The 21,225-nt window shown below is 43.9% G+C and overlaps 1 protein-coding gene across 1 annotated transcript in view; it reads right to left on the bottom strand.

The window, feature by feature from the left end:
• Positions 1–21,225, bottom strand: part of MMP24 (matrix metallopeptidase 24) — a 42,967-nt gene that overhangs the window by 15,057 nt on the left and 6,685 nt on the right. Inside the window, exons 2-4 of the mRNA XM_037811757.1 lie at positions 8,823–8,971; positions 4,934–5,050; positions 3,163–3,467 (exon numbers count right to left, since the gene is read on the bottom strand). Of these exons, the coding sequence (XP_037667685.1) occupies positions 3,163–3,467; positions 4,934–5,050; positions 8,823–8,971 (571 nt within the window). The remainder of the gene's footprint in view (positions 1–3,162; positions 3,468–4,933; positions 5,051–8,822; positions 8,972–21,225) is intronic.

Genomic DNA, 21,225 nt, shown 5'->3' with positions numbered 1-21,225 from the left:
GGGTGGGGGTGGGACGGGGAGAGGGGGAAATGGATTTAAATTAAAAGGGCCTTACGAGACATATCAGCCACAGGCAGTGTGTGGGTTTGTTTGGATTCTGATTCAAGCAAACAACTGTAAGAGACATTTTTGAGATTATTTGGGAAAATGATCAAAACTGGGTATTAGATTTTGTTGAAACTATTGTTAACGTTGGGTTTGATAATGATTTTGTGGTTATGCTAAAAATAAGTCTGTACCTATCAGAGGTATATGCTAAAGTATTTACAGGCAAAATGACATTGTGTCTGGGATTTTCTTCAAAATACATCAGCCAAAGAATGAGAGTGGGGTGGGGTTGGAAGGCCGGTAGGTGAAATAGCAATGGCACCGTGTTGACTGTTGCTCACCCAGCGTGATGGATACTGCGGGGTCATGGTATCCTTCTCCCTGCTTTTGTGAGCTTGAACTTTTCCATAATAAAAGTTTTAAAAAAAGCAGTAAGCCCACAAACAAAAAGTTCCCAGGAGACTCTGCTCACTCGCTTGCTGAATTTATGTGGGAACTAAACAAGATAATAGACAGGTGCACAATAAATCCTGGTTCCTTTCTCTCCCATCCAAAACCCACCCGTGGGGGGCTTGGAGCTATCTACCCCAGAAAAACATGTTCTTAAACTTAATCCATTCCTGTGGGTGTGGACTCATTGTAAAAAGGCCTTTTTGATGAGGTTAATTCAGTTAAAGTACTGCCCAACTGGGTCTTAAGCCTATTACTGGAGTGCTTTATAAGCAGAATGAAATTCAGACACAGAGGAAGACATATTATGACAGTGGAAGTCAAGGGAACCCAGAGAGGCCAGGAGAGGCCGCCATGTGCACTGCCATGTGACAGAAAAGCCAAGGACTTAGGATCACCAGCAGCCAGCCCCAAAATATCACAGACTTCTGGGAGAAAGCACTGCCTGGATGCTGCCTTGATTTTGGACTTCTCCTAGCCTCAAAGCCGTGAGCCGATAAATTTCTGTTTTTAAGCCAACCCACTTCATGGTATTTATTTTAGCAGCCAGGAAACTAAAACCCCACCCTAGGGCAGTCCATTGAAGTCCAATTCTCCAGCCAGAGGCCTATTGCTATAGCTAGGAGTTGCATCTGGATAGTTCATGCTTGGTTTCCAAAGCAGAGAAGAGTCATGACTCTTGTCCAAGAAGACATTAGCCATCTTGGAATTTCCCTCAGAGTTGGCAATCTTTCATCACAGATGGGGTGGGGCACATGGGAGGGGATTGCCGGGGTGGTATCCATCCACAGGTTCCAGTCCTTCCCACACACACCACCTGAAGTTCTTGGGATTTTAAGGTTGGGCCCAATTAATTCTCCAGCAGCGGCCCAGCTGGTAAGGGAAGTACAAACTCCCAGACTGGGAAGAAGGGAGGGCAGAGGGGTAGGAGTGTCTGCCCACTGTTTGCTCTGGACAACAACCCTGTCAACATTCACTTATCTCCACCAGGAGTATAATTAAAATCTTATCTAGCAGTGCCTGGCACATCATAGGGGCTGAAAAATATTAGGTCTCTTTTCCTCACACCTTATCAGTTAGTTCAGGCAGCCATTCGTTGATGTCCATCCAAGAATAAGAATAAGATAAAGAACAGGTTACCAGAAAGCCAGGAAACACATCCAGGACAAAAGGGGAGAGGTACCAGGGCTGAGGAAATGGAGGGTGATAGGAAAGAGAACAAAAAAGAAGAGGGGAGGGGACGAAGAAAATGTTGTCATTTCATAACTGCCTAGGCTGAGCCTTGGCCAAACCGTCTCCTGAACCAATCTTTGACAGACAAGCCAAGATTGCCAATTCCTGATCCACCTCCTGACAGGAAGTGTTCTCAAGGAGAGAGTCCCCCTCTACAGACACCAAACACGCTTCTGATGAAATGGGCCTTCAAGAATCTGCCCCGTCTGAAGCATCGCCAAGGGCTTCCCAAACTTGCCTAAGCGTACGAATCGGACTCTCCAGGGGGAAGGGCCTGGGAATCCATATTAATAACAAGAACTCCAATTGACTCTTAGGATCAGGCAAGTTAGGGAAACTTGGAGAGTAAAACAGTGTTTCTCAAGGTGATGAAACACCTGCATCAAAAACACCTGGGAAATTCATGAGACTGAATGCAGATTCCCAGGCTCTACATCAGACCCAGAGAATCCAAATGGCAAAAGGTTAGGGGCCTGCAGCCTGGAATCTGCATTCTCAAAAAAAAAAAAAAAAAAGGTTTCCAGGTGATTCTGGTGTACCTTGTGAATTGAAAATCACGAAGCTCAGCATGGTGGGTAAGAGTATGGGCTTTAGGGTCATAATATCCAGGTTCAAAGCTTTCTCTAACCATTCACCAGCTATGGGACCTTCGGTGGGTTATGTAATGTTTATCTGTACCTCAGTTGACCTATCTATAAAATGGGGACAATGTGTGGAAAGCACTCCGCACAAGTCTTGGAATACTGAAGTACTTATGGTTATCTTTTATAATCTAATAGCCAGAATCCTTTGTCCCTCCCTTCTTCAGATTCCCACTGCATTTTCTGGTACCCCTGCTATAGCTTTCTGTACAGTCTGCCTCATGACAGGGCTACTTATGTACACATCTCTCTCCCCTTCTCAACTCCAAACTTCCAGAGGACAGAGACCATATCTGTAATGTTTGGATTTCCCCGGGCTTTGCAGCATGTTCCATTAGACTTGGAAGGGAACTTGGAGCTCACTAATGCCGCCCTCCTTTTAATACATGGAGAACAAGAAGGTGACTAGTTCAGTCCTAGTCACATAGTCAGCTAGTTGAACAAGAGCTTGAGCCCAAACTCTCTGAGCCCAAACGCCTCATCTTAAAAATGGGCATAATAATGTACACTTGTCTTAAGGGCCTTGTGAGTAAATATTGACAAGGAAACTCTTTTGCAACCCCAAAGGGTATTGTTACTGTCACTGCACACTGTTGAGTCTTGCTCCATAAATATAAATTTGAATCTTAGTGGAGACAGGCATGTTATTCAAGGATGCTAGAAATTATGGGGCCACAGCAAGCAGGAACCTCATCTGTGGTATCTTATATCCTCCAAGCTCTTTCCAGAGCTTTCTTACCCTGAGAACTGAGCAACCCGGGACTGATCCTTTGTCCCCTCATGGCCTTACCATCATGGTTGGCATTTCCTAATGTCCATGGCTCGTCCGAATCAAAGTGCGTATCTCCCCCAATCCCTGGGCCAGGGAAGTAGGCGTGGGCCAGGAATCCCCCTTCCCCATCGAATGGGGAGCTGTCGCCATGGAAGCCAGAAGCAAAGAAGATCATGATGTCTGCCTCCTTCCGGTCACTTTTGATCTCATGATATGGCACCTCTTCAAAGGTCAGCGGGGTCACCTTCTGCCACACGTCGAACGCCTGGCGAATAGCTTTCCTCGTGTCCAGCTCACCCACCTTTGGGGTGTAGTTGTGAATGCTGGTGAGAGAGGGGAGGGTCGTTAGGGAGGTGCAGATGAGCAGAGACCAGCAGAGCTAAAAGGGCTATCAGAGACCATAGGGCCCAGTAAGATTCAAATTTTCAACCCTAGAATTCCTCTGAGGTTTCCCAGGGGCTGAAGAAAAGTCGGAGTAGGCATGCTGTGTTTTATAATTGATCACTGACAAAGTTTATGTTGAATAAAGGTTTCCACTCCAATTCACAGGGAAAAAAATAAGTTGGTGGATAGCATTTTCTAAATAAGTTTTTTCTCCCAACTTATGAACACGTTTATAAAGAAATATATTAAAATATTCTAACAGTAGAGAAGAGTTTATGTGAAAAATCCCTTTAAAAATCTTTGGTGTCCACTATTGCTTGTCTGGTACAAGGTGGCATCTAAATTAATCAGTTATAGATTAGACTTTGCATGGGTCTCAACAAAGGAGCATCACTATTTCTCGGTGCTTTGCCCGTGACTAAGTGGGGCAAGGGCTGTCCTACCCATTCTATAGGTAAGGAAATTGAGGCTCACAGAGGTTGGATGCTGGAAGTTAAGATCAGAGTTGGGTTAGAATTCACTTCTTTCTCTTGATCCTCTCTACCTCTTCAGGAAACCCTAAGAGTCTGTCCACCTTCTTACCCAAATTCTTCTTAAGTTTCTTTCTTTTGTCAGATTTCTGAAAAGACCCTGTTCTGGACTCTACAACTTGCCAGCAGGAGAGGCCTTAGTTCAACTCTAAGAATCTCTGTCTTAGATCTTGCCCCTGAACCCAGAGGGTCCACTTGAGATGGAATTAGAGCCTTGAAAGGTGCCAACCATAGCTCACCTCAGTCTGCTCTATGCCTGGCCTCTGCCCCTGCCCCTGCCCCAGCCCAACTTCTGACATCTGACTCTGCTGGGATGGCCTCATCATCTTTGTTCTTGGTCCCTGGTCTGACATGGAAATGGATCCTGGTTCCCTCAGGCAAGGGTGACACTGATGTGATTCAGTTCCCAGTTCTCTCAAGTCCTTGAGAAACAACTGGAACTGTGGGTTGGGAATCTCCAGTGAAGTCCACCAGGCTGATTTTAGGTGGGAAGGGGGATCCAGATTGGAGGAAGTGGGGTTTGGCAAGCATGATAGGGAGAGGAAGAAGAGTTCAGCCATGATCTTTATCACAGCTGAAAGTTATTGAACAACTGATCCTCCTTTTCTGTAACTAAAAACTATAAGCATCTAAACAGAACACAACTAATAAGCCCTGAAGGATCAAATGAACCTGCAGTTGGAGCCACAGCATCCTCTGGAAGCCACAAGGGGGACAAAGTCCTAGACTCTCAGCACCTGGTCCTGAAACCCATGTACCTGGCTCTCGCCCTGACTCCCACACCCACCTAAAGGGTGACCCTCTGACCTTCAAGCCAGGGAAATACAGAGTGAGGTGGAGCCAAAGCCAGGGAGGGAGAGAGGGAGTCCAAGCACCTGTAGGTGATGTGTTTTTGCCTCCACTTCTGGCCAGTCAGGGCATAGCGCTTGTTTCTCCGCCTGTGGCTCAAGTGGGGGTGATCAGGAACACCACATCGGGGTTTCTTCATCCACCTGGGCAGAGAGAGGACACACACACACACACACACACACACACACACACACACACACACACACACTGTGGTCACTGAACACTATGGTTAGGCACTGCCCAGTCCCACCCCCAGCCTGCTTGGTGACGTGCGCCCTCACCCTGGACTGCGGAACCCCAGCTCCGACAGGAACATGATTGACTGACTGATTGATGGATTCATTCATTCATTCATTCATTCACTCACAATCAAATATGAAGAAGCATTGTTGTATAGGAGATGGGGAATCAGAAGATGGGCCTGATCACTCCAGCTCCTTCACTAATCACAGGACCCCAAGGCAAGCCACTGAGCCAAGGTGAGCCTCATTTTCCTCATCTGCAACATGGGACTTACAGTTCCTGCCCTTCCTATGTTTTAAGGCTGTAGGGAGCCTCAAAAGAGAATATATCTGAAAACACTCTGGATATGTAATTACATCACATCACTCCCTGGCTTAAAAGTCTCCAGTGACTTCCTCAAACACCTAGAATAAAACCCAAACTCCTCACCCCAGCCCACCTCTCCAACAACATCTTCTAGCCATAGCGACCTTCTTGCTGTTTCTTGAACCTGAGACACTTATTCCTGCTTCGGGGTCTTTGCATAGGCTTGCGAAGCTTCTCCTCTCCACATGGCTGCTCCTTTAAGGTCTCTACTCAAACATCACCCCTTCAGAGAGGACTTCCCCATCCACCTTGTCTAAAGTAGCCTCCCCCTGCCCATCCTGCTGCTAATTTTTCTTCACAGCATTTATCATACCTGACATTATATTTGTATATTTACTTTCTTATTTACTCTTCGTCTCTCCTGTTAGAGTCTAAGTTCCATGAGGATAGGAACTGTGCCTGTATCTGCGGTGTTTACACAGTACCCGAAACAGAAAGTACTCAACGATCAGTTGTTGAATGAATGAATGAAAGAATGAATGAATCAGAAGTATCCAACAGTAGAATGTGAGGGCTTGGGAGACAGCAAACTCCCTTTCACTAAACAACTGTAGTATTTGGGACGTAATTCCCCACAGCACTCTTTACATTTTATTGTGATTTTAAATCTATTAGTCTGTTGCCTCTAATAAATGGTAAATTCTTTGAGGACAAGCACTATGTCATATTCATCTTTGTGTCCCCAGAAGACAGCCTGGAACTGAGTAAATCCTGGTAACTGTTCGTTATCAAGTGAAGTCACATCAGGGACATCAGGGAGGATTGATAAAAGGAGCTGGGGTGGGAGGTTTGAAAGATGGTGGCTGGGTGGGGCCCAGGCCATCCCAGCATTTCCTCTGTCTGTGCTGACATAACGATCATCTCATAAACTACAGCTTGAGATGGTTGGATGGGAAAACAGTCTGATGTCATTTGCAGTCCTCTTAAAAAGCAGTTGCCATTGGCCATATAGAGAAAAGAAGACAGAGATCATTATAACCAGACATTAAAAGCCCCTCGAGGGAAGGGACCAGGCCGTACTTGGTTTTTTCTATGCTCCACACTGCCTAGAGAGTGCTTTACATTCATAGCCAATAACAAAAGACATACTAACAGCAATGCCATTCATTGGTATAAAGATTTATCATTTTCACAGTGTTTACATTCCTTTTTAAAAAATTTTTAGTTCTCAAAGCAACCTTGTGAGGTAATCAGAAATTATTATCCCCATTTTACAGACGGGAAAATATATAAAAATAAATTGAGTAATTTGCAAAATATAGAAAATGGTGAGGCAGGTCTGGATCTCAGTTGAATGAATAAGAAAAATTTTAATGCAATTTTACAAACAGAGGCTGGGGCTCCTATTTTAACTTTCAGCGCTTAGCACAAGGTTGAGAAAGGGGAACTATGTTTGTTGAATGAATGAATGAGTGAATGAATAATGTGTGACATTTCCCAAAGCAGACACTCAAATATAGTCCTTTAAAATTGCTACTACAGCTTCCCTTTGCTGGCAGTCCCTGGGGAGAGAACTGAGAGACCCTCTGCTATGCCTGGCGGGGCCACTAGAGGAGAAGTGGTCACAGGGCTGGGGCTGAAACTAAGATCTCTAAATTCCACACCCAACACCCTCCCCACCCAGGTCTGGGATGAAGTGTGAGCGCCTTCTTCCTTTCCACGCCTCCGGAACACTGCTCCCCAGCCTTGCTACAAAGAGGTGGGGGCAGAGCTGCAGGCAGGAAACGCCTCCGTCTTCCCTCGGCTCATTCCCTCTGCCGCCGCCTTTTGCTGCCCACCTGCCACTCCCTGGACCCCGTCCACAGGCCTGGGGATTTCTGGAACAGAACCCCAAGGCCAGGTGCTGCCTCAGCAGAGACAGCAGTGCCCTGCCCCAGGACACAGGGCCACGAGGCCCACACAAAGCCTCCAAAATAGCCTCCACTTTGTAAGGCCGCCGGGCTCTCCTTAACCAGCTCGCATGGGAGCCCACGGCCTGAGGCGTCCCCTGGACTCACAGCAGCCTGGGATCACTCAAATGCATTGCCTCCGAATTTCAGAATCTCAGAATCGAGAAACTCAGGAATATACAGTGTTTGGACAGAAGATCAGGATCATGAGACCCCAGACACCAAATTTTTAAATTGCAGAAGCTTAGAATGATGGGATCCTAGAAGTGGAAAGCCAAATAATTCAACACTCCCTCTTGCAGATGAACAAGCTGAAGCCAGAAAGATGCTCCCTTGGGGCGCAGCTGATCCACAAGCAGGTCCAAGGCTACAGTCTCAATTTCCTGTCCCTCCACCCACCCTGCTGTCTCCTTCCACCTGAGCTCAGGACCCCACCCCTTACCACCTCCTTAGGAGACTTTTTCCAGCTCTTTTCCATGTCTTCCATGTCTTAAACACATTTACACATGCTCAACTTTCTCCTGTCTTTTAAACAAGTCTCCAACCCTCTTGAGCTACCACCTTTTTAAAATTTCCCTTCACTGTCAAGCTCCTTGGAAGTTTGCTCTACTCTTGCCATCTCTACTCTTCACCTCTGCTTCTCCCCACTGCAATCTGGCTTGGTCTCCACTGACCTGGGGAGATAACAAAAACCTCCTTTTACTGAACTCGGCTGACCCTTTTGGACCACTCAGCCACAGCTGGCCCTGTGGACCCTTCACTGCCACGAGGCCACAGGCCTGGCCTCCTCTCCCTGTGGGGTGCCACCCCAGCACCCTTCTCTCCCTCCTGTTTACACTCAATCATTCTCGTGGTTTTGCTTGTTTGTTATTACCTCCCATCTGTCTCCCTGAAACTCGGTGTTTTCTTCTGAGTTGAAGACTGGTGGAGCCAGGTGACTGTGGGTTTTGTGAAACACAGGGCCTATGGAGGGAGGGATTATAAGACCAAGCCCAGTAAATGACTGATAAATGGAAAAAGTGAAACAAGAGTTGCCACCTCATTATCATTCCAGAGTTCTCTGTATCCAGTGAGGTGTGCACGTCTCAGGGAACTCCAGAGGGGGCCTCACAGAACCATCAGTTGAGTCAGAGATGACTTAAGACATCATCTATAACCCAACATCTCATTTTACTGATGAGGAAACTGAGGCCCAGAAGGTTTAGAGACTTGCCCAAGGTCACACAGCAAGTTTATGGCAGGGTTGGGATTCCCGTCCCAGTGCATCCCCAGCTCAAATCGAAAGGACACCTTGGGGTCCTCCGTCCGGGAGGCGGGAAGGAAGGAGGAACATGGTATGAACACAAGGCCACGTCAAATGTGAATCCAAATGTAAGTCCAGAAAGTTCAAAGATACAATGTCCTATGCAAATCTTACTCGATTGTTGTCTGATCCAACACACCGGTGACTGGGATCCCGTAAAACTGCTGCATAGTGGAGACTGCTGACTGTAAGGCCTTCCCTGAGTGCAACGCAGATGCCCGGGAATCATAGGGAAGCAGATAGCCATATGACTTTAACCAGTTCTGAAAGACACGTGAAAGAAAAGGGTGTATTATGCTGCAGAAGGCTCTGTTCTACTAGGGCAGATATGCCCTTGAAACTAGGGATCATTTTACCCCAGTGACTTATGGACCTGTGTTCTGATTCCTTCCTCCTTCTCTCGGTCCTGCATGCTCTGTCAAGCTCATCTCCAGAAAACACAGCTCTCATCTGCTTACTCCTCCGCCATAAACCTTTTGTTGGATCTCTACTTGCTACAGAATAAAGATTAAGTTTGCATTCCAGGTTTTCACTAACCTGCCTCTTTACCCATTTATTCAGCGGTTTCCACTGACATCTGAGTAGACATGCAAGAGCACAAGTACGGTTCATTCTCTGGAGTAGAGTGGCTGGTTGAAAATGCTGCGCCACCCAGAAACCCACCGCATGTCAAGTAGGATAGTTCTCTTTTTTCTTTTCTTTTTCTTATTTTTTTGTTTAAAAAATTTTTTTTGTATTTGTTTTTTTTTTCTATTTATTTCTATTTTTTATAGGATAGTTCTTGGCATGAGATTAGCTACATTCTTTATGGCTAAGAAAAAAAACCAAGCTTATTATAAAAATATTTAATTTAAATATCAATCAATAATACATGCATAGAAAACAGTCTAGAAGGTCACACACAAAAAATTGATAGTGTGATTAAGCAAGAGAATTCCTTACTTTTAGGAAATACGTAGAGTTATATAAAGGTGCATGATGTCTGCAAATTATTCTTAAATGAGTTCAGGAAAAAACGGATAGATAAAGAGGGAAAGGGAGACAGAGAGAGAGAGAGAGGGAGAGAGAGAAAGCAAATGTAGTAAAATGTGAACAGTTGGGGAATCTTGGTGAAAAGTATTCAGGAATTCTTTGTGCTCTTCTTGAAAATAGTCTGGTATGATATCAAAATTTAAAAAAAATTAAAAGAATTAACCACGAATATCATTTGGTTCTAGAATCAAGGAGAATGTCTATCTCTCCCCCCCCCCTCTCTCTCTCTCTTTGTGGGCTTCTCTGTTTTCCAAATTTTATGCCTGGAAAATTTTTTTTTTAAACTTTAAAAGAGCAAGAGAATCTGAAAGAAGCTTGGGTGAAAAAGCTCAAGCAAGCAAGGACTCTGAAGGACAGCAAAGTAAAGATGATTATTCCCACCACAAAGCACGAGGAGATGGAAACCTTAAGAAACTAGAGCACTGGGAAGGATGGGTGGCATCATTGGGAAAATGAGGAAAACATTCCTGTTTTGCTGAGCCCATGAGACTTTACGGGAGCCCTCCTTCATTGGGCTCTAGGCTGGATAGGACCCTCCGCCCCTCAGGGAACAGGCGTGAAGACCAAGTGAGCAGATGGATGAAGGAGAAGGACCCCAGGGGAACTGTGTTACTCCCTTCCTCTCTATAGCTTTTGTTTCCAGTTTCTATATGAACAGTCTTATTGTGGGTATGTCATTTATTATACGTCAAATCCAACTATTTTAGGAAGGAGTCAGACTGAAACTATAAATAAGTTATTTATTTCACCAAAGGTGACTATAACATCTTTGCTTACTGCATAGTGATAAAAAGTCATCTGACTGATTAAAAGCAAAATCGTCAGAATAATATAAAGTCTGAAAATACCCACAACAGAGTGACAGCCTAACCTTCCTCATCTTTGGTATCTAGAACTGTCTTTCACTCCAAATTATGGAATATCGATACTTATTGCAGTTCCCCAAACATTGATTTTCTTTCATGCCTTTGTACATGTTTTTCTCTCTGCCTGGCACCCTTTTTTTACCCTCTTCTGAGCAGGTTGAGATATATTCTCACACCATACAACCCATTTAAAGTATACAATCAGTGGTTCACAGTATCATCATATAGTTGTGCATTCATCACCACAGTCAATTTTAGAACATTTTCATTACTCTAAAAAGAAAGGAAGGAAGGAAGGAAGGAGGGAGGGAGGGAGGAAGGAAAGAAGGAAGGGAAGGAGGAAGGAACCCATACCCCTTATCTCCCCCTATTATTGACCCTTAGCATTGGTGTGGTATATTTGTTACTGATGATGAAAAAATATTAAAATATTACTGTTAACTACAGAACATAGTTTGCATTGGGTACATTTTCCCCCATATACCACTCTATTAATTCCTTTAATAGTGACATACATTTGTACTAGTTCATGAAAGAAAATTTCATTGTATTTGTATACTATTAATCACAGTCATCATCCACCACAGAGTTCACTGTGTTATACAGTCCCATGTTTTATCCCCTAGCTTTCCTTCTAGGGACATACACATTATAAACTTCTCTTTTCAACCACAATCACACACATAATTCAGTGCTGTTAATTACACTCAGCATATTGTGCTACCATCACCTCTATCCATTTCCAAATATTTAAATTCAACCTCGTTAAAAATTCTGAACACATGAAGCATCCACTCCCCATTCTCTAGCCTCATTCTATCTCCTGGTAACCTATATTCTAGATTTTAACTTTATACTCTAGATTTTAACTTATTATAATTAGCTCATATTAGGGAGATCATACAATATTTGTCCTTTTGTATCTGACTTATTTCACTCACACAATGTCCTCAAAGTTCATGCATGTTGTCACATGCTTCAGGACTTCATTCTTATTGCTGAATAATATTCAATTGAATGTATGTACCATATTTTGTTTATCCATTTATTGGTTGATGGACACTTGGTTTCTTTCCATATTTTGGTAATTGTGAATAATGCCGCGATGAACATTGGTGTGCAAATGTCTGTTCATGTCCCTGCTTTCAGTTCTTCTGAGTATATACCTAGTAGTGGGATTGCCGGGTCATCTAGCATTTCTAAGCTTAGCTTCCTGAGGAACTGCCAAACTGTCTTCCAAAGCAGCTGGACCATTTTACATTCCTACCAACAGTGAATAAGTTTTCCTATTTCTCTACATCCTCTCCAACACTTGCAGTTTTCTGTTTGTTTAATAGTGACCATTCTGGTTGGTGTGAAATGGTATCTCGTGTTTTTAGTTGCATTTCCCTGATAGCTAGTGATGTGGAACATATTTTCATGTGCTTTTTAGCCATTGTATGCCCTCTTTGGAGAAATGTCTATTAGTGTCTTTTGCTCACTTTTTAATTAGATTGCTTGTCTTTTTATTGTTGAGTTGTACAGTTTCTTTACACATCCTGGATATTAAACCCTTATTGGATATGTGGTCTCCAAATGTATTCTCCCATCGAGTAGGCTAACTTTTTACCTGCTTGAGAAAGTCTTTTGAAACACAAAAGTAATCAGTTTTGAGGAAATCCCATTTACTTATTTTTCTTTCATTGCTTTGTGCTTTGGAAGTAAGATCTAAGAATCCACCTTTACCACCAGATCTTGAAGATGCTTCTATACATTTTCTTCTAGGAGTTTTATGATTCTGTCTCTTATATTTAGGTCTTGATCCATTTTGAAATAATTTTTGAATAAGTTGTGAGATAGGGGTCCTCTTTTATTCTTTTGGATATGGATATACTGTGCTCCCAATACAAATTGTTGAAGAGGCTGTTCTGTCCCAGTTGAATGAATTTGGCAGCCTTGTAGAAAATCAATTAACCAAAAAGGTGTGGGTCTATTTCTGAACTCTCAATTCAGTTCTATTGATCAATATATCTATCTTTATACCAATACCATACTGCTTTGGCCACTATAGCTTTGTAATATGCTTTAAAGTCAGGCAGTGTGAGTCCTACAACTTCATTCTTCTTTTTCAAGATGTTTTTGGCAATTCTGGGCCCCTTACCCTTCCAAATAAATTTTATTATTTTTTCATTTCTTCAAAGTAGGCTGTTGGAATTTTGATTGGGATTGCGTTGAATCTGTAAATCAATTTGGGTAGAAATTGACGTTTTAACTATATTTACTCTTCCAATCAATGAACACAGAATGTCCTTCCATTTATTTACATCTTCTTTGATTTCTTTTAGCAATGTTTTATAGATTTCTGAATACAGATGCTTTACATCCTGGGTTAAATTTATTCATAGATATTTGATTCTTTTAGTTGCTATTGTAAATGGATTTTTTTTCTTGATTACCTCCTCGGATTGCTCATTACTATTGTAATTTGGCAAAAATCTTTCATATTTCAAGGCTCAGCCCGTAAATTACTAGTCCTGGAAGACTTCCCTGGCTCCCCAAGCTGAGTTATTTTCTCCATCCTCTGTGGCTTCAATATAAGATCAATATTATAGATCTTATACTATTGGGCTTTAATCGTTATTTGACATATCATTCTCCTCCAGACTCTGAGCAACTCAAGGAGAATGGTCCATTTCTTACGCATCTCTATATCCCTAGTGCCCAGGATAGGGCCTGACATACAGAAGTTATTCATTTTGTCCACCTGACATTTATTACACACTTACTACTTGCTGGGCCCTGTGCAAGGCTCTGGGACACAAAGACGAATAAGGAACTCAAAAAACCAACAAGTAAACCCACAATGAAAATGGAGTGTAAAAAGGAGGTGTGTACAGGGTTCTATGGGAGAAAAAAAGAGGGGTGTCTTATCCACCTCTGCAGGGGAGGGAGAAAGGGGAATGCAGGGAAGGCTTCCAGGTGGAGATGGGATTTGAGTTAAGTCTTAAAGGACACAGCATGTGCCACTGCCTGGTGTGGGAGAGCATGACACATTCTGAACCATATTTCAAAATGTCTAGAACATTGATTGGTGGGGGTGGGTGGCAATGAGTGGAGACGGTTGGAAAAGAGGGAAATGGAGGGAGATGAGGGACGTGTCTGTTCACAAAGTGAACAAATTACTGAGGATCACTTGTGACCTGACTGGTCTAGGATCAGCCAAAACGCTCAAATAAAATATCTGGAGATGGAGAATAATGGCGTAATTGACAGGTTGCTCATGCATTCTTCTAGGTACTTCCACTTCTATTCCCAGGTTAGGTTATGTCATCAAAGCTTTAAGTGCCTGGACCCCATTCTCTCAGTCCCTCACAGCTAGAGGGTCATGGTTATGGCCATTCTTCATGGAAAGTTCTTTATGGGAACTTTCTTTCTTTATGGAAATTTCCATTAAGAACTGTTGGGGTGAATAAACAAGGTGGTATAGTGGGAAGGAGACACAGTCCTGAAATCAAATCCTGGCTTCACCGGCTGTGTGACCCTAGACAAATTGAGTTTTGGTTTTCTCATTTGTGAAATGTAAATAATTCCTCATCCACAGGGCTGGTGTTAGAATTGAATGAATGAGTGCATACAATATAGTAATCACTCAAAACATGTTTGTTATCTCTTTGGATGCTTTTTTTTTTTTTTTTGTAAAATCAAGGTGGGAAACATGGTCTTTTACTCATTTCCAGCTTCTTGAAATCTCATCATTCCGCCCTCCCCCATTCTCTCCCACTTGAAGACCCAGCCCTTCTGGGTCCTATAGAGTATAGGACAGCTAAGAGCTAAGTCTACTTTCTATTAGACTGACTCATGGACAAGACCATCTCTCACCCAAGACTGGGAGCACTGCGAAGTGTCTGGTACTTGGTGATGCCTAAAAACTACAGCTGAACTGAATCATGCACTCTTTGCCCTGTCACTAAACTTTCTTCCTACAAGGATCAACACAGTCTTGTTCTAGATGGCTCTAGCTTGAGGAAAAATATTTCCCCCACAGGAGATTCTGTATTTTCTGGTATTGGAAAATGGAGACTGGGTAACCTATTGGTTTTTCCTTTTTGGCCTTTCTGCCAGGAATCTTTCAGCCAAATATATAGCTTAGGTATTGAGCATGATGTTGCCTGGAAGTAACTTTGACTTTTTCATCTTTCCAACAGTCAAGTTATATTTCATCCTTAAATATCTTACTGAAAAACATGATGTTTTTATCTGTAAGATGCCTCAAGCCCTTCCAAAATGAGGTGTGGTACAAATCTAAAACAGATCCAATGCTTCCCTCTCTGTCAATGGACTGTCTTAATCTTCTAAAAATCCAGCTAAGACGAAGTAGAGCATTTTGGAAATGGCTGGAATCTTTGGACAGATACCACTGACAAATCATTCAGCCAGCTGAGTAATTCTTGAAAACCTACCTCTACGCTAGTGCAGAATTTACAAATCCTCTCCTCTCTTGCCCTCATTACTGCTCACAGTAAGAGAGAGGGGACAGGGAACTTTCAGCATAAACCCACTCCATTCCTTCTAAGGGTTTGGGCATTAAAAGTAGTTCCTCCTCAGTAAAGGGCTGGCAATTTTGGTTTATTCAGAACTTTTCTGGAATACTGAAATAAGGAGCATCTTAGAGCTGATCAGGATCTATTATGAAGGTCACAGAGTTTTTATTTCAGCAGCACTGGAGTTAGGGTCCAAGGAATCAGGTCCTAAGCAAATGTCTTGGTCAAGGTGAAACATTGGTATGGGTCGGACATATGGTGGGGGTAGGGAGTTAGCAGTACCTTCTCTAGGCTCTGCTTCCCTCCCAGGCTCACTGGGGACAATCTTCAGAGCTCAGAGGCAGACTCCCAAGAGGGAAAATGGGAGGGGAAGGGGCTGGTCAAATGCCAGCCTCCAAGCCAGGAACTGGGCACTGGTATTGGACAATATATGTTTATTAGAGGAAAGGAGGCTAAGGGATATGAATCAGGGCCAGGCCTTTTCAGCTTCCCTGCATCCCCTTCCCTCGCCACTCACTTTGCTTTGTGACCCAGGCAGTCCTCTAACTTCTCTGGGCAAGAAGCCCCTGAAGTGGGAGCATCTTCTACTCTCCATTCATACCAATCTCCAAACATTCCCCGTCCTTTCACACTTCTAGGCGGTTCCTATTGTCTACAAAGCCCATTTCTTTATTCAGGTTAGCAAACTCCAACTCATCCTTCACGTTCTAGGTCCTTTGTGAACCTTCCTTAACTCCTCCTGGCAGAGCTAGTTGATGCCCCCACAAACCTTTACTCTCAGAGTACTTTGTACACACTGCTCTAAGTGTATCTACTACAGTGTATCATACCTGTTGGTCGATAAGTCTGTTTTCTTCACCTGATTGAGTCCCTGGGAACAGAGACTGTGTCATATTTATTTTTGTATCCAGCACAGTCCTTAGCACAATGCCTGACAGTGATAAATAATCACTGAATTCAGGAATGAATGAATGAATGAATGAATGAACGAGCAGTTGGTCTAGGGGGCAATGTCTGAGGACCAGGGAAAGGATTTCATCTTGGGAAAGTTTAGTGAGTAATATACGGGAAAGCACCAAGCACAATTCCTGGCATCTATTAGAGGTAGAAAAAAATGTTTGCTGAAATTCAATCTATCGTGGTTTGATGGCCTTGCTTGATGAGGCACTAGGCTCCATTGTCCCATCTGAAAAAAAATTTAAAATCCACAAAAGGAAAAAATTCCATTCAGTTTTAAACAAAATGACCTTTCTTTCTCTGTTTTTTAAACAGCTGGATCCATTAATCAATCACCAGCCATGCCAGAAGTTCTAATCTTTACATCTCAGTTAACCAATTCTAAGATGTCTGTCACCCTGTAAGTGCTGAAAGAGGTGTAAACCCAGGGAAAAGTGAGAAAAATCTCAGAGTGTAAGCAGGGACCAAAATAGCTGAGCTGAACCAAAGAGATAGATCACGGAGAAGACGGCGTGATTGGTCCGCTGGCCAGGAGGCGGGGTTTGGGCTCCCGAGAAGCCAAGCCTGAGACATTCAGGAGTAGTGGCAGGGAAAGGAGAGCGCAGAGAATAACAAGGAGAAAAAACACGGGCCGAAGAGGGAAGAGAGCGGCAGACAGCAGAGGCGGTGGTGAGATTCGAAGTGGCAATGGAGGCGGCAAGAAGCATATCTGCTGATACTGCCGACAAGTACAGTCGGAAGACACTGATGGCTGTGGGGGAGGAGGGAAAGACGGGTCACTGGAAACAGCGTGATCACGGGGTGGGGTGGGTGGGGGGGCACTCAGGAGCATCCCACCGGGGAGGGAGCCAAACCCCGACTGCTCAGGACTGGGGTGGGGCGGGAGGAGGATCAGGCTCAGGTGTCTGCCCAGAAAGGAAGTGGGTGGGAAGGCATTCTCAGAAAGGCCAGGGTGACGTCTACAAAGAAGGACCAGGCAGTAAGGTGTCAAGCTTGGGGGCATGGGCTAGAATGAGGAGGAAAGAAAGAAGACCTGGTCAAAGAGTTTGGGCAGCCGAGGTCACAAACTAGGGCAATGATCTGAGTGACAGGAACAAGGCATTGGCCTCAGCACACAGGAGTTTCAAGTCCATTCTTGAGGTTATATATGCAGAGGATGGTGACAAACTGGAGCGGGACTAAAACAGAGTGGCCAGGGGAGCGAGAGAACCAAGAACCACATCCTCAGAGGAAAGATGAGGGTGCTTAGGCTGGAGAAGGGAGGACGTAGGGGAACATGACTGTCTTCAAAGCACTAAATGGCTGTGAATGAAGTGGATTTATTTTGGTTGGAATAGAGGGCAAAACCATGACCGATGTTAGAAATTACAGGACATAGATCTTGACTCATTGTAAGAAGCAACTTTTTAACAGTCAGAGATGTTATAATAACAAAGATCATAGCTACTATTATTAGAATGCTTACTACATGCTGCTGGGCTGGGTGCCCTAGGATACATTATCTCACATAACAACCCCATGAGATAGGATTTAGGATCTCCCACTTGCAGATGAGCAAACTGAGGTTCGGAGAGGTTGAGCAATTACCCAGAGCCACAAAACTAATAAGTGGCAGTATTCAGACACTGATACATCTGAAAGCAGGCGTGCCACGCTATCAGACTGCTGGTCAGACATCCCCTTCCCCTCCCAGGATTTCCTACACCTCACCCTCCAAAAAGTGCAATGTCTCATCTCAGATCACAGTGTGCTCAATTCCCACCCTGTTGGGATTCCTACGTCGGATCTGGCACCATCACCTTCCCAGTGATCAAAACCAGAAGGCTGGCATGTGCCACACCTCTCCCTCTCTTCACTGCCCACATCCAGTCTTTTACCAAAGAACTATTGGCTCTACCTCCTACACATCAAATCTGTTTGTTTTTGTCCATTCATTCATTCATTCATTTGTTCATTCATCCATCCATTCAAAATACATTTATTGAGCATCCACTGTGTACCAAGCACTATGTGCTAGGGAAGTGAAATGAACAAAAACATCTAGTTACTTTCTAGTTACAGTCTAGTGGAGGAAGATAGGAAAAAAACAAAACACCAACACAACCATGTGGTGACAAATGTTATGAAGAATAAAGCAAGGGAAAGAGATAGAGAATGATGGGGCAGCTATTTATAGGGGGTGGTAAGGGAAGGTCTCCCTGGGGATGGGGGGTGTTATTTGAGCATGAGATCTGAGGGAGGTGAGGGAGTGGGGCCATGTGGATAGTAGGAAGATGCTCCAGGAAGAGGAAACAGTCAATGAACTACCCTGAGGTGGCTTCCAGGGCTTTCCATCCTAATCAAGCACTTTCGTGATTTAGGCTCTGCCCATCTCTGCAGCCTCTTTGCCATTCTCCACCTTGTGCTCTGTATTCTTCCAGGCTATTCTATCCAGATCACTCTCCCCTTTTCCTTTTTCTGGAGAAGCCCCCCTTGACCCCCTAAATCCACCTCCTACATCCCTTGTCAGCACCCCAGACTTCTCCTTATCACAATTCCTATCACATGGTATTGCAATCACATGTTGAGTCATCTGTCTCCTCCTCTTGACTATAAAATGCTTGAGAGCAAACCATTGTATTCCTAAAACCTAGCACAGAGCCTAGCATAGAGGATATGCTTGGTCCATACTTATTGAACAGAAATGAGTTGAAGTGTTCAGAGAGAAGGCACACAGTCAACAGTCAGAACTTGCTATAGAATAGGATTTCTCAACTTAACACTATTGCCATTTTGGGCTAGAAAATACTTTTTTTGGGGTGGGAGGACTATCCTGGGCACTGTAAGGTGTGAGAACGAATTTGCTTTTCGTAGGCCGTAGTATACAGGTAGGGGTGAGTGGGCTGGATGTGGGGTGTGGGAAGGGGGAGAGGACTGAGGCAGTTTGAGATGCAGTTTAGATTATGGTTAAGAGTGTACACCCTGGAGACAAACTGTGCTGGGTTCCCTGCTTCTTCCATTTACTTGCTATGGGACTTTAGGCAAATTATTCACTCTCTCTATTTTTCCCTTTCTTCATCTACGTCATGTAAGTAATTTAATAGCATGAGCCTCATGGGCTGGTTGTGAAGATTAAATCACATAATGGGTTGTAGTAAGTACACAATAAAAGATAGCAATAATAATAATTATTATTTTCCTGGTAGGTGACAAACAATACTAAAGCCATCGCTGGGTCCCGAAGCATCGCTGTATTGTAGTTTCAAACACTAAAGCTGTGTTTCTCAGTGTGTAGTCCTGGATCAAGGATGATTGGCATCAGCATCATCTGGGGAGCTGGTTAAAAGTGCATATTTCCAGATCCAAACCTAGACCTTCTAAATCAGATCCTCTGCTGTTGGGAACTGGGAATCTTTATTTAAAAAGTGAGCATCTAAGGTGGTTCTGTTACCCATCAAAGTTTGAGAACCATTGCAATAAGATCATTTGGAATAATGACCAGTGCCATGAAGAAATGTTGTGTTCAGTATCATCTATTACTTACTAAGGTAGGAAGTATGTTACCTATGTAGAAAAGCCTTCTGTTACAATTGGCCCAATACCCAACCCCCTTGGTGCTTTGGCTCTCCTGTCATGGTGGGTCCTTCACCTGCCCATCTCCTTGGCCAATCCTGACTCGGGCAAATGGACTTTTAGCAGCATCACCCCTTACATTGGGATTCCATTGTGTTGCCATGTACTGACATCAGGGGTGACCAAAGATTAGCCTTCCCCATCCACTGCCATACTAGCTTAGTTCTTACAACTGAGTTTTTGCCTCAGTTTCTCTGTCTGCACTCAGGTCCTAAATTGAGATTGCTATGGCTGTAATCTGTCCCTCAGGGCTTCAAATTCCCTGCCTGGTTTTCAGACAGCCTCCTCCAGAGAGTTAGACTCTATTCCCCATACACCTGGGAGCTAGATGGGGTCCAGTCTGAAAAGACTGGCCACTTGGGACCAAGATGCCACCACATATCAAATATTGCCTTACTTTGTGCTTTCCAGCTGTGTGTTCTTTCTAAGCAACATCTATTAAATAAACGGAGGATTGTTAGGATTCAGTGAGATGATACATTTTTGTAGATAAAATACTGGCCCTTCAAAGATGTCCACAGCCTAATCCCCAAAATCTGTGGAAATGTTACCTTACATGGCAAAAGAGACTTTATAGATGTGATTAAGTTAGGGATCTTGAGATGGGAAAATTATCCTGGATTATCTGGGTGGGCCCAATGTAATCACCAGGGTCCTTATAAACAGAGAGGTAGGAGGGTCAAAGTCAGAGAAGATGTGATGACAGAAGCAAAGGTCAGGTGATGTCATTGCTAGAAGGGGGCCATGAGCCAAGCTGGAACAGGCAAGGAGTGGATTCTCTCCTAGAGCCTCCAGAAGGAACACAGTCCTGCTGACACTTTGATTTTAGCCCCATGAGACCCATTTTTGGGCTTCTGACTTCTGGAACTGGAATTGTTACAGCAGCAATAGGAAACTTCTACATACATGTAAGGCATTTAGCAGCATCTGGCACATAGTAAGTGTTCTCATAGTATTATTATCTGAATTCCTGCTCCTACACTCCCCAGCAATACACTGACTACTGCTGCAGACCAAGTCACCATGTCTTTTTGGTGACTCCTCAGGGATCAGCCCTCTCTCTGTGTTGGTCCCACCAGCCTCTGTCCCACCCAAACTTGGGTTCCTCCTCTACACATACAACTGAGGTCCCAGCTTACCGCTGAGCCCACCAGAGTTAAGACTAATAAAAAAAATTTCAAACTGAAGGCATTAACCATTCAGGTACCTAGAAATTGCATGACAATACTTCAAGATTGTCTCATTTAACACACTTGTTTTGCACAGAAGAAAAAGAATCAGGGAGGGGAAGCAGCTTTCCAAAATCATCGAGCAAGTTGGTAGAGAAGCCAGAAATGGAAGCTAGCATCTCTGCCTCCCAGTGAGGGTTTTTCTCTGCCATGTTACATCCTCCAGCTCTGGTTTGCCTCCAAGAGCTGTGTCTTTCTTTCTTTCTTTCTTTTTTTTTCCTTCACTTACAGCCAATCTGAAAGGGCCCTCAGGATCGCCCACAGTGCCCAGCTTAGCTTCTTGACAAACACCTTAATGGCG

Source organism: Choloepus didactylus, chromosome 19, assembly GCF_015220235.1.
Source record: "Choloepus didactylus isolate mChoDid1 chromosome 19, mChoDid1.pri, whole genome shotgun sequence".
Taxonomy (NCBI): domain Eukaryota; kingdom Metazoa; phylum Chordata; class Mammalia; order Pilosa; family Megalonychidae; genus Choloepus; species Choloepus didactylus.
The sequence above is the reverse complement of the archived record's forward strand: the minus strand, read 5'-3'. Positions and strand labels throughout refer to the sequence as shown.